Source organism: Stenella coeruleoalba, assembly GCF_951394435.1.
Source record: "Stenella coeruleoalba genome assembly, chromosome: 13".
Lineage (NCBI taxonomy): Eukaryota > Metazoa > Chordata > Mammalia > Artiodactyla > Delphinidae > Stenella > Stenella coeruleoalba.
Genome location: NC_137159.1, coordinates 55077194 through 55093122, shown reverse-complemented (window position 1 = coordinate 55093122; position 15929 = coordinate 55077194). Strand labels below are relative to the sequence as shown.

Genomic DNA, 15929 nt, shown 5'->3' with positions numbered 1-15929 from the left:
GATATGTAGTAGTATGTATACATTAATCACAATCGCCCCCCCTGCACCCCACTAGCCCCTTTGCTAACCATAAGTTTGTTTTTTTTGTCTGTGTCTCTTTCTGCTTTGTAAATAAGTTCATTTGTATCATTTTTTAAGATTCCACATATAATTGACATCATATTTGTCCTTCTCTGACTTCACTTAATACGATAATATCTAGGTTCACCCATGTTGCTGTAAATGGCATTATTTCTTTCCTTTTTATGGCTGAGTAGTATTCCATTGTGTGTGTGTGTGTGTGTGTGTGTGTGTGTGTGTGTGTGTGTGTGTGTATGTCTATGTACACACACACCACATCTTCTTTATTCATTCGTTAATGGGCATTTAGGTTGTTTCCAAGTCTTGTTATTGTAAACAGTACTGCTGTGAACACTGAGGTGTATGTATCTTTTTGAATTAGAGTTTTTGTCACTTCCCGATATATACCCAGGAGTGGGATTGCAGGATCATATGGTAGGTCTATTTTTAGTTTTTTAAGGAATCTCCATACTGTTCTCCATAGTGGCTGCACCAATTTATATTCCCACCAACAGTATAGGAGGGTTCCTTTTTCTCCACACTCTCTCCAGCATTCATTATCTGTAGACCTTTTAATGATGGCCATTCTAACTGGTGTTAGGTGATACCTCATTGTAGTAGTTTTTTTTGCCACACCAAAAAAAATCCTGGGCTTGCAGGATCTTAGTTCCCTGAGGCGGGATCGAACCCAGGCCCCCTGCAGTGGAGGCGCAGAGTCTTAACCACTGGACTGCCAGGGAATTCCTGCTCATTGTAGTTTTTTTTGTTGCTATTGTTGCTGTTTGCGGTACGCAGGCCTCTCACTGTTGTGGTCTCTCCTGTTGCGGAGCACAGGCTCCGGACGTGCAGGCTCAGCGGCCATGACTCACAGGCCCAGCCACTCCGCGGCATGTGGGATCTTCCTGGACCGGGGCACGAACCCGTGTCCCCTACATCGGCAGGCAGACTCTCAACCCCTGCGCCACCAGGGAAGCCCTCATTGTAGTTTTGATTTGCATTCCTCTAATAATTAGTGACACTGAGAATCTTTTCATGTGTCAGTTGGCCATCTGTATGTCTTCTTTGAAGAAATGTCTATTTAGGTCTTCTGCCCATTTTTAGATTGAGTTGTTTGTTTTTTTGATATTAAGCTATATGAGCTGTTTGTATATTTTGGAAATTAATCCCTTGGCTGTAGCATCGTTTGCAAATATTTTCTCCCAGTCTGTAAGTTGTCCTTTCATTTTGTTTGTGGTTTCCTTTGTTGTGCAAAAGCTTTTAAGTTTAAATAGGTTCCATTTGTTTATTTGTTTTTATTTCCATTACTCTAGGAGATGGACCCATAAAATATCGCTGCAATTTATGTCAAAGAGTGTTCTGCTAATGCTTTCCTCTAAGAGTTTTATAGTATCCAGTCTTATATTTAGGTTTTTAATCCATTTTGAGTTTATTTTTGTATATGGTGTTAGAGAATGTTCTAATTTCTTTCTTTTACGTGTAGCTGTCCAGTTTTCCCAGCACCACTTATTGAAGAGAATGTCTTTTCTCCACTGTATATTCTTGCCTCCTTTGTTGCAGATTAACTGACCATAAGTGAATCAGTTTATTTCTGGGCTTTTTATCCTGTTCCATTGATCTATGTGTCTGTTTTTGTGCCAGTACCATACTTTTTTGATGACTGTAACTTTGTAGTATAGTCCGAAGTCAGGAAAAGTGATTCCTCCAGCTCTATTCTTCTTTCTCAAGATTGTTTTGGCTGTTCGGGGTTCTTTCGTGTTTTCATACAAACTTAAAAATTTTTTATTCTAGTACTGTGAAAAATGCCATTGGTAATTTGGTAGGGATTGTACTGAATCTGTAGACTGCCTTGGGTATTATGGTCATTTCAACATTATTCATTCTTCCAATCCAAGAACATGGTGTATCTTTCCATCAGTTTGTGTCATCTTCAATTTCTTTCATCAGTGTCTTACAGTTTTGGGGGGTATAGGTCTTTTGCCTACTTAGGTAGGTTTATTCCTAGGTATTTTACCCTTTTTGATACAATGATAAATGGGATTGTTTCCTTAATTTCTCTTTCTGATATTTCACTGTTTGTGTATAGAAATACAACAGATTTCTGTATATTAATTTTGTATCCTGCAACTTTACCAAATTCATTGATGAGCTCTAGCAGTTTTCAGGTAGCATCTTTAGGATTTTCTATGTATAGCAACATGTCATCTGCAAACAGTAACAGTCTTACTTCTTTTCCAATTTGGATTCCTTTTATTTCTTTTTCTTTTTCTGACTGCTGTGGCTAGGACTTCCAAAACTATGTTGAATAAAAGTGGCGAGAGTGGGCATCCTTGTCTTGCTCCTGATCTTAGAGGAAATGCTTTTTGCGTTTCACCATTGAGTATGATGTTAGCTGTGGGTCCATCATATATGGCCTTTATTATGTTGAGGTATGTTCTCTCTATGCCTACTTTCTGAAGAGTTTTTATCATAAAAGTTTTACCATAAAAACAAAAGGGGGGAAAATAAGACCTACAAAAACAAATCCAAAACAATTAATAAAATGGCAATAAGAACATATCAATAATTACCTAAAATGTAAATGGACTAAATGCTCGAACCAAAAGACACAGACTGGCTGAATGGATACAAAAACAGGACCCATATATATGCTGCCTATGAGAAACTCATACAGATCTAGAGACACATACAGACTGAAAGTGAGGGGATAGAAAAACGTATTCCACATGAATGGAAATCAAAAGAAAGCCAGAGTAGCAATACTAGCATCAGATAAAATAGACTTTAAAATAAAGACTGTCACAAGAGACAAAGAAGGACACTACATAATGATCAAAGGATCAATCCAAGAAGGAGATATAACAACGGTAAATATATATGCACCCAATATTGGAGCACCTCAATATATAAGGCAAATGTTAACAGACATAAAAGGAGAAATTGGCAGTAACACAATAATAGTGGGGGACTTTAACACCTCACTTACATCAATGGACAGATTATCCAGAAAGAAAATCAATAAGGAAACACAGGACTTAAATGACACATTAGACCACATGGACTTCATTGATATTTAAAGAGCATTCCATCCGAAAGAAGCAGAGTCCACATTCTTTTCAAGAGTACATGGAACATTCTCCAGGATAAATTACATGCTAGGCCACAAAGCAAGCCTTGGTAAATTTAAGAAAACTGAAATCATATCAAGCATCTTTTCTGACCACAACGTTATAAGGCTAGAAAGCAACTACAAGAAAAACACTGCAAAATTCAAACACATAGAGGCTAAACAATATGCTACTAAACAACCAATGGATCACTGAAGAAATCAAAAAATACCTACAGACAAACGAAAGGAAATAAGTAGTTTTTAAAGATTTGTTTAAAACTATTTCATTCTCTTTCAAAAAGTTATATATTATTATACAAGATACCTAAGTTATTTTTCAAATAAACAAGTACAAACAAATAAATTCAGGAATACATCTTTTAAAAAAACCTTCATAAACTTTCTTATCCTAGAATCCAAAGGCCTACCATGTCTTAGGTGAACTGACATAGAATAATCAATACAATGACATATCCTTTAAATAATTTAAAAATCTGCCTGTTTGATTTGAATCTTATTCAAATATGTAGTTTTCCCTAGGCATCCATTCAACTACATGTATTACTTGCACTTAGGTTTGGTTGACTGAAAGAATCAGAGTGGAGGATGGAAGAGGAGGTAGTGATGTAAACAAAACAGAATGTGGGCTTCCCTGGTGGTGCAGTGGTTGAGGGTCCGCCTGCCGATGCAGGGGACGTGGGTTCGTGCCCCGGTCCGGGAGAATCCCACGTGCCGTGGAGCGGCTGGGCCCGTGAGCCATGGCCGCTGGGCCTGCGCGTCCAGAGCCTGTGCTCCGCGGCAGGAGAGGGGCCCGTGTACTGCAAAAAAAAAAAAAAAAAAAAAAAACCCCAGAATGTTAGGTCTCCCTCAAATAAATACCCGAGTAGGTTGATTACTCTGTGAATTTCCTATTATAACACAGATAAACATAATTGATGGATAAGTTGAGGTATCTGCATTGCCCATAGTCTATTATAAAAATATTACCCCCAATTTTTTTTTTGTTTGTTTCTTTGTTTTTTTTGTTGTTGTTGTTTGTTTGTTTTTTGCGGTACGCGGGCCTCTCACTGTTCTGGCCTCTCCCGTTGCGGAGCACAGGCTCCGGACGCTCAGGCTCAGCGGCCATGGCTCACAGGCCCAGCCGCTCCGCAGCATGTGGGATCTTCCCAGACCGGGGCATGAACCCGTGTCCCCTGCATTGGCAGGTGGACTCTCAACCACTGCGCCACCAGGAAAGCCCCAGTTTTTTTTTTAATAAAGATTGACTGTTACAAAAAAAAAAAAAAAGGTTAAAATTACTATCAATATGGAATAATCATTTCAGTGTTTAATATACAAATGTGTGAACAGGTTGATTTTTTTAAAGTAACATTTACATTATTAACCATTGAAATAAACGATTATATTTATTGAAAAAAAAAAAGACATATCCTAATACCATTCCTGGGCATCAACAGTAAAGAAGGAATCTTTTTGCCATTCAGGCAAAAAGTTCAATTCATCTACAACGTGGAAAAAATCAGGCTGGCTTCACTCTTTGCCACAGCAGTATGTAGTGCTAGAAGAGAGTGGAGCAATGCTTACCAAATCCTTAGGGAGAAAAGGGGTGATGAAAATCTACATATCAAAATCCCATTCCAGTATCAAGTATAACAGCAATATAAACATTTTTGAATGTGCAAGAAATTAAGAACTACATTTTCCCAAAAGCTCTTCTCAAAAAAAGATGACTTTCAACCAACAAAGAAATTAACAGAAAAACTACCACTAAAGAATGATGACAGTCACCAAATCTATTAGAGTAAACCTATGGGAATAAGGATTTCATAGCAGGATGTGAAGAACCTTTAACATTTAATGAATTAACCCCTCGTAATACCTGAAAACATTTCTATGCTTAATTAGAGGAATGTTGCTCAATATAAATCAGCATGTGAATTCATTTAATCTTAACTCGCAAGTTAGTCCAACCCTGTGAAATTCATAGGGCAAGCAAATGAAGTTTTTGTCACTTCAATCACACCTCTGCTCAAATCTGCCTCTTCTTTTCCAATTCGGACACCTTTCATTTCTTTTTCTTACCTAATTCCTCTGGCTAAAACTTCTGGTACAATGGTGAATAGCAGCAGTGAAAGTAAGCATCTGTGTCTTGCTCCTGATCATAGGGGAGGAACTTTCGGTCTTTCACCATTGAATATGGTGTTGTCTATGGGCGTTTCATGAGTGTCCTTTATCATAATGAGGAAGTTTTCTTCTATTCCTAGTTTGCTAAGTGTTTATTTGTCTAAAAGGGTGTGGAATTTTGTCAATACTTTTTCTCCATTGAGATTATCATGTTTTTTTTTTCTTTTGTTCTAATGTAGTGCATTACATTTACTATATTTTCTTATGCTGAAACACCCTTGTGTTCCTGGGATAAATTCCACTTACTTAGTCATGGTATATAATACTTTTAATATGCTGTTGGATTTGGTTTTCTAGCATTTTCTTGAGAATTTCTGCACCTATATTTATATAAGATACAGCTGTAGTTTTCTTGTGGTATCAGAGTGATGCTGGCTTCATAGAATGAGTTAGGAAATGTTCCTTCCTCCAATTTTTTTGAAGTTTGAGAAGGAACGGCATTAATTCTTCTTTAAATGTTTGGCAGAATATACCAATGAAGCCACTCCCCTTGGACTTTTCTTTGCTGAGAGCTTTTCTTTTGAGAGGCTTTTGACTCCATCTCTTTATTTGTTATAGGTCTGTTCAAATTTTCTACTTCTTGAGTCGGCAATTTGTATATTACTAGGAATTTGTCCATTTCATGTAGGTTACCTAATTTATCAGAAATACAATATAATTGTTCACAGTACTGTCTTATAACCTTTTTTATTTCTGTAAAGTCAGCAGAAATGTCTCTAATTTTATTTCTGATTTTAGTGATTTACATCTTTTTTTTATTCTTAGTATAGCTAAAACTTTGTCAACTTTGTTGATCTTAAAAAAAAACAACAACTTCTGGTTTTGCTGATTCTCTGTATTGTTTTTCTATTCTCTATTTCATTTATCTCCATTCTCTCCATTCTAATCTTTATTACTTCCTTCTTTCTGTAACTGTGGGGTAAGTATGCTCTTCTTTTTCTAATTCCATGAGGTGTAAAGTTAGGTTATTCATTTGAGATCTTTTTGTCTTACATAATGTAGGCATTTACAGTTATATAAATCTCTCTATTAGCAGTGCTTTTGCTTCATCCTATAAGTTTTGGTAAGTTGTGTTTTTGTTTTCCTTCCTCTCAAAGTATTTTCTAATTTCCCCTTTGACCCATTGGTTAGTTAAGAGCTCTGCTCAAATTGGAAGCCTTCTCTGACACGATTGTATGAAAGAGCTATTACTCCCAAACTCCCAGGCACTCTATACTTCCCTGCACTTTTCTTCTTGAAATATTTTTTCATACTACTTATCTCCATCTGAAATTCTACGTATCACTTGTTGACTTACTTAGTCTGTCTATCGTCACTAAAGTCTAAGCTCTAAAATGGGAAGCACTCTGTTTTGTATACTGTGTATCCTTGGCACTAAATAAATTATTTGTTGAACAAGCCCATTTTTTTTTGTTTTGTTTTGTTTTTTGCGGTACGCGGGCCTCTCACTGTTGTGGCCTCTCCCGTTGCGGAGCACAGGCTCCGGACGCGCAGGCTCAGCGGCCATGGCTCACGGGCCCAGCCGCTCCGCGACACGTGGGATCTTCCCGGACGGGGGCACGAACCCGCGTCCCCTGCATCGGCAGGCGGACTCTCAACCACTGCGCCACCAGGGAAGCCCTGAACAAGCCCTTTTAATCTAATTGTGGAATCCAATTTTTCACCATGAATATTGTGACATTTTATTCCAAATGAGAAAGATGTATGTGGCTTATTCTTCTTGAACTAGGACATACTTGAGGAAAGGCAAAAGCCATTTTAACTAATCCCAAATCACAGTCTTTCTATAAAATAATATAAAAACCTACATTAGTATTCTTGAGATAAAGATGAAGAATGAGTTTACATTTCCTATCCTGTATTTTTCAGTCATGCTTCTTTAGCCTCCTTTACAGTTAATGGGTACAGTATGGTTTGCTCTATTTACATTACTTCCCAGTTGTTTAATTAACATCATTACTGTGCCATCAGTCAATGCCCAATTATACATGACTCATTCATTAGAAAGATGACACAGGTTTTTCACTTTTAAAGTATATTTAAATATATTAAACTATTCTCTCAATTGAAAAATTACCAGTATAATTCAGCCTAGATATTTCCCATACACCTAGGTGTTAACTATAAATATAGGAATGCACAGAAAACTTTTTGTTAAATGGATAATCAATCACTCTCAGGTAAAACCTTATTTTCTAAATTCAGTTGTAGTACCACTGAAATTCCCTAAACTGATGGGTATTCCTGTATTCATTTTCTGTGGATGCTGTAACATACTACCATGACCTTGGTGGCTTAAAACCACATAAATTTATTTTCTCACAGTTCTGGAAGCCAGAAGTCTGAAATCAAGGTGTCTGTAGGGCCATGCTCTCTCTCAAGTCTCTAAGGGAGAATTCATTCCTCGTCTCTTTCAGCTTCTGGTGGCTGCCAGCATTCCCTGGCTTATAGCCACAGCATGCCAATCTCTATCACCACTGTCACAATGACTCCTCCTTTTCTTTTTGTCACATTTCCCTCTGCCTCCCTCTTACAATGCCACTTGCAGTGGCATTAAGGCCCATCCAGATAATCCAAGATTATCTCATTTTAAGATCTTTAACTTAATCATATCTTAAAAAACCCCTAAATAAGTAAGGTGTTATTTATTTTTTTATTTTTTTGTGTGTGTGTGGTACGCGGGCCTCTCACTGTTGTGGCCTCTTCCATTGCGGAGCACAGGCTCCAGATGCGCAGGCTCAGCGGCCATGGCTCACAGGCCCAGCCACTCCGCAGCATGTGGGATCTTCCCGGACCAGGGCACGAACCTGTGTCCCCCGCATCGGCAGGCGGACTCTCAACCACTGCACCACCAGGGAAGCCCAATGAGTAAGGTTTAAATAAGTAAGGTTCACTCTCACAAGTTCTAAGGATTTGGTACGGGTTTCTTTTGGAGGTCATTTTTTGTCCTACTACACTTACTTAATCAGGTGATCCAATTTATCAAGAATAATGGGACAAACTAACATCATGTATCTCCTGTTACCATGCCCTGAGAAAGAAACTATATCACCTATGCAGTATTCCTGCCAAAAATGCATAACATGAAACAAGTCATAAGAAAACAATCAGACAAACCCAAACTGAGATACATTCTTCCAAAATGTTAATGTCATGAAATAAGAAAATTTCCAAATTGAAAGAAGTTCAAGATGCATAACAATTAAATGCAATGTGTGACCTTAGACTGGTTCCTGGATTGTGGGGAAAAAATTTTTTTCTACAAAAAGCCACTTATTAGGACAACTGGTACAATTTGAATATGGATTGTATATTAGATAACAGCATCGTATCAACATTAATTCCTGAATTTGATCATTGTGTTATGGTTAGAAAATTAATGAGAGGGCTTCCCTGGTGGCACAGTGGCTAAGAATCCGCCTGCCAATGCAGGGGACATGGGTTCGAGCCCTGGTTCAGGAAGATCCCACATGCCGCGGAGCAACTAAGCCCGTGCGCCACAACTACTGAGTCTGCGCTCTAGGGCCCACGAGCCACAACTACTGAACCCGAGTGCCACAACTACTGAAGAGCCCATGCGCCTAGAGCCCATGCTCCAAAACAAGAGAAGCCACCGCAATGAGAAGCCCACACACCGCAACCAAGAGTAGCCCCCTCTCTCCGCAACTAGAGAAAAGCCTGCACACAGCAATGAAGACCCAACGCAGCCAAAAATAAAACAAAATTTTTAAAGAAAGAAAATTAATGAGAGAGAAACAGTGAGGTAAAGCAAATATTGCAAAATAACTTACGAATCTAAGTAGAGGGTTCATGGCTGAACTATTCTTGAAACTTTGTTGGTTCACTGAACTATTCTTGAAACTTTGCTGTTAGTTTCAACTTTTTCAAAACAAAAACTTGAAAAAACTGGTGTTCTTCAAATGAAGCAAGTCTGTATTAACAGCAAATAACTGCCAAAAAATTATACTTTGCCTAAAAATTTAAACTAAAAAAAACAGTCCAACTATAAAGTTCCCTGGTCCTTTGGCCATTCCCTCCAAAAGAGCAGTACATTTTCCTGTTCGTCCACCGTCAAGCAAGACTGAGCACAAACAAGAAATCATCATTAAAATACACATACATTCATGTATGGAGATAAAAAGAATCATTTCTTGTCAAAAAGGAAAATAAGGGCTTCCCTGGTGGTGCAGTGGTTGGGAATCCGCCTGCCAATGCAGGGGACACGGGTTCGAGCCCTGGTCCGGGAAGAACCCACATGCTGCGGAGCAGCTGAGCCCTGTGCGACACAACTACTGAGCCTGTGCTCTAGAGCCCGCGAGCCACAACTGCTGAAGCCCGTGCATCTGGAGCCTGTGCTCCGCAGCGGGAGAGGCCACTGCAATGAGGGGCCCATGCAGTGCAGTGAAGAGTAGCCCCCGCTCGCGGCAACTAGGGAAAGCCTGTGTGCATTAATGAAGACACAACACAGCCAAAAATAAATAAATAAATATTTTTAAAAAAAGGAAAATAAAACAACGCAAAGAAAGAAGTTAAATATTCATCCTGTTGAGTACCCCACAGAGGAGATACAAAGGGTATGATTAAACCAGAATGCCTGGAAATGACATCCTTATATTGTCTTTCCAAAACCAGATTCAGACTTATGAAACAGACAGCATATAAGGGAAACCACATTTTAACCACAGAGACTCACTGAGGAATGTTATACATAAGAGAAACTATTATTATTTTAATTTTTTAAACTTAGAGAACAGATTGGGCACTATCCTAAAATAGCAACATACAAATTAAGGGAATGAGGGCAGCAGCTCATCTCATAATAAGCATAATCCATGAAAACTCTAGTTTCGGGTCAGCAAATAACAATCACTGTAAAGTTTCTCTCCCTTATGCCCCTTACTGGCAAATTGAATTATGTCCAAATAAGAATTATATAATGAGACTTACACCTTCGATAAGAATCTAAACAAAAGACAACAAACCTGAAACTTCAAGTAAAACAAAATATTGAAAAAGTATGTTTTGCAAGAAAACAAATACTTTCCCCAAACATGATTGAAAACTTACCTTCTGGCACAGGAAAAACTTCAGCTATTGAGCCTAAAATGGTTAAAGCTGAAAATCTAGTTGGGTAGGAAGAGCCAGGAAATAATGCTTCAAAAAGACTGTTGCAAATGGATGACATGAAATTCTAAAAAAGAAAAATTACAGTAAATATAATTGAGCTAACTCACAATAGGTTATCTTGAAAGTATCACTACTATTACTCTGAAGAGTGATATTTTTTCTAATTTAGAGAGAAAAGATTTTTTAAAACAATATTAGTTGTTCACTTTGCTTGACAATTCAGATTGGCACCCTTGACCATGAGCTCATGACTTCAGTGAACCCTATCTTTGTAGAGTCAACAAGAAGTACAGAAGAAAAGGAAAACACTAATTTAAAGAGATATGTGTGCCCCCATGTTCACTGCAGCATTATTTACAACAGTCAAGATATAGAAACAACATAAGTGTCCAAGGATGGATAAACAGATAAATAAATCAGACAGAAAAAGACAAAGACTTAATGATCTCTCTTTTATATAGAATTAAAAAATTAAAAACAAAAACCAACCTCATAAATACAGAGAACAGACTGGTGGCTGCCAGGGGTCGGGTGGGGGAGGACTTGGAAAAATGGGTGAATAGAGTCAAAAGATACAAACTTCCAGATATAAAATAAAATAAATAGGCCATGGGCTGTAATGTATAGTAGAGGGACTATAGTTAATACTACTACATTGTATATTTGAAAGTTGCTAAGAAAAAAAACTTTTTCTAACTTTGTATGGTGACAAATGTTAACTAGACTTAATGTGGTAATCATGTCCCAATATATACAAATGTCTAACCACTGTGTTGTACACCTGAAACTATTATGTCAATTATACCTGATTTAAGTTAAAAAAACAACAACAACAAAAAGTACAATTCTAAATGTAGTCCAGACCAGAAAAAACATTTTTCTGGTGAAAACATGATCCATTCTGCCCTGACTTGTGTTAAAGTTATATGAATATTGATTTTCTTCACTAGAAGCATTCAGGCATCAAAGGTATATATACTTTTTTTTAAAGTTTTAAAATGACCAAAGACGTATCCAATATATACTACTTGATACATTTGATAAATACTTGGTATCTGGCTATAATGACATATTTCATGACAAAGATCTAGCTATTCCACTGTCTTCTATCTGCCTCTCTGAGACTCCTATTCTACCTTTCTGTTTATACAAATGATTAGAAATGAAAACTTTTAGTAAAATGCAATAAAAAAAGCAATGTGGGAAATAGTTTATCCAGGATAAAGTCTTCCTCCTCTAATTAAAAATAATAATAATTTCTCCATAAGACCAAAGGAAAAACATATAAGGAAAAGCGATTCTCAAGCCTCTCATACGCTGCTATGCCCTGACAACATATATTTGTAACTAAGCAGCATATAAGCAGCCCTAGTCCCAACCATCTTTAGATAGGATTCCTGCATTCATTTCCTTGGTTAAGGACATACAATCTTGGGGATTTATCCTGTAGGCCCTTATAAGCCCTAAGTAAGAGTTTACTAGTTTATTAATTCTATTGGGTTTCAAAGGAATAGGGTAGTTATTGAAAATATCCCAGTTAAACTAGTGTTAATTATAAATGAGTAGTATAGTATTCACATTAAATGGCAACAAGTTCATCCTTTAGGATTCATCTTATCCTAACTGCACTGTCAATTGTATTTTCAGATATAGTTGTTCTTTCCCTCAACCAGACTGTAACCACAATGGAGGCAGGAACCACAATTTAGACATTTATGTCCTGAACACACTGTACTACACACATAGTAAGGGCTCAATATATGCTCTAGTCCCTTTTAATGTCCTTGGTGAGGATTCCAGATACCATGGCCTAGCATTCAAAACTCTCTGCTACCCATCCCCAAATTGATTTTCTAACTCATTTCCCATTATTCAATTCCTCTGTCCGGGGACTTCCCTGGTGGTACAGTGGTTAAGAATCTGTCTTCCAATGCAGGGGACACGAGTTCGATCCCTCACTGGGGAACTAAGATCCCACATGCCGTGGAACTCGCATGCTGCAACAACTGAGCCCGAGTGCTCTAGAGCCCACGTGCCACAACTAGAGAGATCGTGTACTCTAGAGCCCACATACCACAATGAGAGAGAAGCCTGCACGCCGCAAGAAAGAGCCTGCGCACTGCAACGAAAGATCCTGCATGCTGCAACTAAGACCCGACACAGCCAAATAAATAAATAAATATTTTTTTAAAAAACAAAGAGTTAAAAAAAAAAAAAAGGACTCTGTGCTTCCAATGCAAGGGGCATGGGTTTGATCCCTGGTTGGGGGGCTTAGATCCCACATACTGTGGGGCGTGGCCAAAAAAAAAAAATCCTCTGTCCCTCAGGTATCTTATATGTCATTCATACTAGTGAATTCACCATTCTCCAAATTTTCCCTGTACTGTCTTACCTCCAAGCCTTCCCTCAAGCTGGTACTAGGGAAGAAACTATTCCGATTTGGTTGTCCAGAGCAGATATAGATTGTAGTCAGGCTCTACCACTTCCTGGCTGAGGACCCTTGGATAGTTTGCTCATTCAACTTTTCCAAGCTTCACTTATCTGACTTGTTAAGTGAGGATAATAATGCCCATCTCACAGTTTCATTATTAAAGATTAAAGGAGAACACAGATCTAAAGCATTTTATACTTGAAAGTACTCTAGCTAACATTTTTAAGTACTCTATTATACTAGAGTATGAAATAACCTCCTTCACTAGACTAGAAGACACCTTTTCCCACTCATAGCCTTCTCTTCTCCCAGCACTTAGTCTGTTGACTGGCACTGAGTCCACCACACACCGCACACGACACCCACTATTCTAATGACGATGATACAACAGTTCCGAAGTTGCAACCTCCAAAAGCCACAAGAGCCTACAGGTGGGAGAAAATATCAGAACTATGAGACTGACTCAGATCAAGACTCTAAAGGACTAGTTTTCAAAAAATATATTCATAAGCAAAACGAAGAAACCACGCATACATGAAAATTCAGAATGTCACACCACAAAATCAGTTTTGTGTTTCTAAGTACCTAATTGAGATTTCACAAATGTCATTTTATCCCCTGCAAAAAGAAGCAAGGTGTTTCTGAGATCATCTAGCAATGATCTAAAAAGGGCTAAAACATAACTGTTAGACACACACAGTAAATGCTCTGTACTCTAGTTACTTTTAATGATGCCCAGGAAGGCTTTTTAGAGTGATCTAGAGTTTGCAAAGAACATTTCTTGTTTAATCCTCAAAACTAACCATTTCACAGAGGTTACTCATCCCACTTATAGCTAAGTAGACTCATGAAAGTAAGCCAAGTAGTCAGTGGCAGAATTGTTACTGATCATGTCCTTCAAGTTTAGGTTGTGACTTTCTCATCTTTTGTTGTTGAGATTTTACGAAGATGAAGCTGATTTCAGCTTTGTATAGGAATGTTCTTCTTTAGATGATTTTTAACCTTTAGTAGGTAGTAAGTATAGCATGGTTCCAATATATCACTTATTATACTTGTTTCCCTAAATGAAATAAAATAGATGAGCTCTGTCCTCTATCTGGGTCTTAGGAGAAAATAAGCATCTGCTTCTGAGAGGAAAGATTTGGAGTAAGAAACCAGTGAAAGCTCATTCTGTTCCGATGGGACAGAAATTGAAGGTGGTCAAGCTGAGCCCTGGCCCAGACTGGAGCTGCTATAACTGGGGATCCATCCATGACATTAACCTGGTGGCCTGAAATCCAGTCCTATTCTTCAAGTTCACTCCAAAAAACAGGATAGAGAGGAAGCTCTGTAACTGGACCATGGGCCAGGAGTCACAAACATCAAGCTACTGTTAAATCATGTTAGATGAAAGGGGAAACACACTCAGATGCAGCAGTCATCTACCCCGGGTAGGGGTGGAGGAATCAGGGCTGCCAATTACCTTTTTTTAAAGTACTAAATTCATCTGGCTCACATAAGCTGTAAAACATCGAGGTTAGCTCATGAATGTTATTCTATTTTTTTAACATCTTTATTGGAATATAATTGCTTTACAATAGTGTGTTAGTTTCTGCTGTATAACAAAGTGAATCAGCTATACATATACATATATCCCCATATCTCCTTGCTCTTGTGTCTCCCTCCCACCCTCCCTATCCCACCCCTCTAGGTGGTCACAAAGCACCGAGCTGATCTCCCTATGCTATGCTTCCCACTAGCTATCTATTTTACAATTGATAGTGTATATATGTCCATGCCACTCTCTCACTTTGTCCCAGCTTACCCTTCCCCCTCCCCGTGTCCTCTAGCCCATTCTCTACGTCCGAGTCTTTATTCCTGTCCAGTCCCTAGGTTCTTTAGAACAATTTTTAATTTTTGTAGATTCCATATATATGTGTGTGTTAGCATATGGTATTTGTTTTGTCTCTTTCTGACTTACTTCATTCTGTATGACAGTCTCTAGGTCCATCCGATACCTCATTACAAATAACTCAATTTCGTTTCTTTTTATGGCGGAGTAATATTCCATTGTATATATGTGCCACATCTTCTTCACCCATTCATATGTTGATGGACACTTAGGTTGCTTCCATGTCCTGGCTATTGTAAATAGAGCTGCAATGAACATTGTGGTACATGACTCTTTTCGAATTAGGGTTTTCTCAGGGTATATGCCCAGTAGTGGGATTGCTGGGTCATATGGTAGTTCTATTTTTAGTTTGTTAAAGGAAACTCCATACTGTTCTCCATAGTGGCTGTATCAATTTACATTCCCACCAACAGTGCAAAAGGGTTCTCTTTTCTCCACACCTTCTCCAGCATTTATTGTTTGTAGATTTTCTGATGATGGCCATTCTGACTGGTGTGAGGTGATACCTCATTGTAGTTTTGATTTGCACTTCTCTAATGATTAGTGATGGTGAGCATCCTTTCATGTGTTTGTTGGCAGTCTGTATATCTTCTTTGGAGAAATGTCTATTTAGGTTGTCTGCCCGTTTTTGGATTGGGTTATTTGTTCTTTTGATATTGAGCTGTATGAGCTGCTTGTAAATTTTGGAGATTAATCCTTTGTCAGTTGCTTCATTTGCAAATATTTTCTCCCATTCTGAGGGTTGTCTTTTCGTCTTGTTTATGGTTTCCTTTGCTGTGCAAAAGCTTTTGAGTTTCATTAGGTCCCATTTGTTTATTTTTGGTTTTATTTCCATTTCTCTAGGAGGTGGGTCAAAAAGGATCTTGCTGTGATTTATGTCAGAGTGTTCTGCCTATGTTTTCCCCTAGGAGTTTTACAGTGTCTGGCCTTACATTTAGGTCTTTAATCCATTTTGAGTTTACTTTTGTGTATGGTGTTAGGGAGTGTTCTAATTTCATTCTTTTACATGTAGCTGTCCAGTTTTCCCAGAATGTTATTCTATAACAGATTTCAAGTCCAGCACTGGTTCCGCAACTCAGGCTACCTTAAGAGAAGTTCCAAAGCACTAGAAGGAATATGTACAACCCAGC

At 38.2% G+C, this 15929-nt stretch overlaps 1 protein-coding gene across 3 annotated transcripts in view; it reads right to left on the bottom strand.

The window, feature by feature from the left end:
• The window catches only part of THADA (THADA armadillo repeat containing), a 312182-nt gene that overhangs the window by 267806 nt on the left and 28447 nt on the right, over positions 1–15929 (bottom strand). For all 3 annotated transcript variants that reach the window (XM_079941582.1, XM_079941583.1, XM_079941584.1), the window contains one exon: positions 10418–10541. In XM_079941582.1, coding sequence (XP_079797708.1) covers positions 10418–10541 — 124 coding nt within the window. The remainder of the gene's footprint in view (positions 1–10417; positions 10542–15929) is intronic.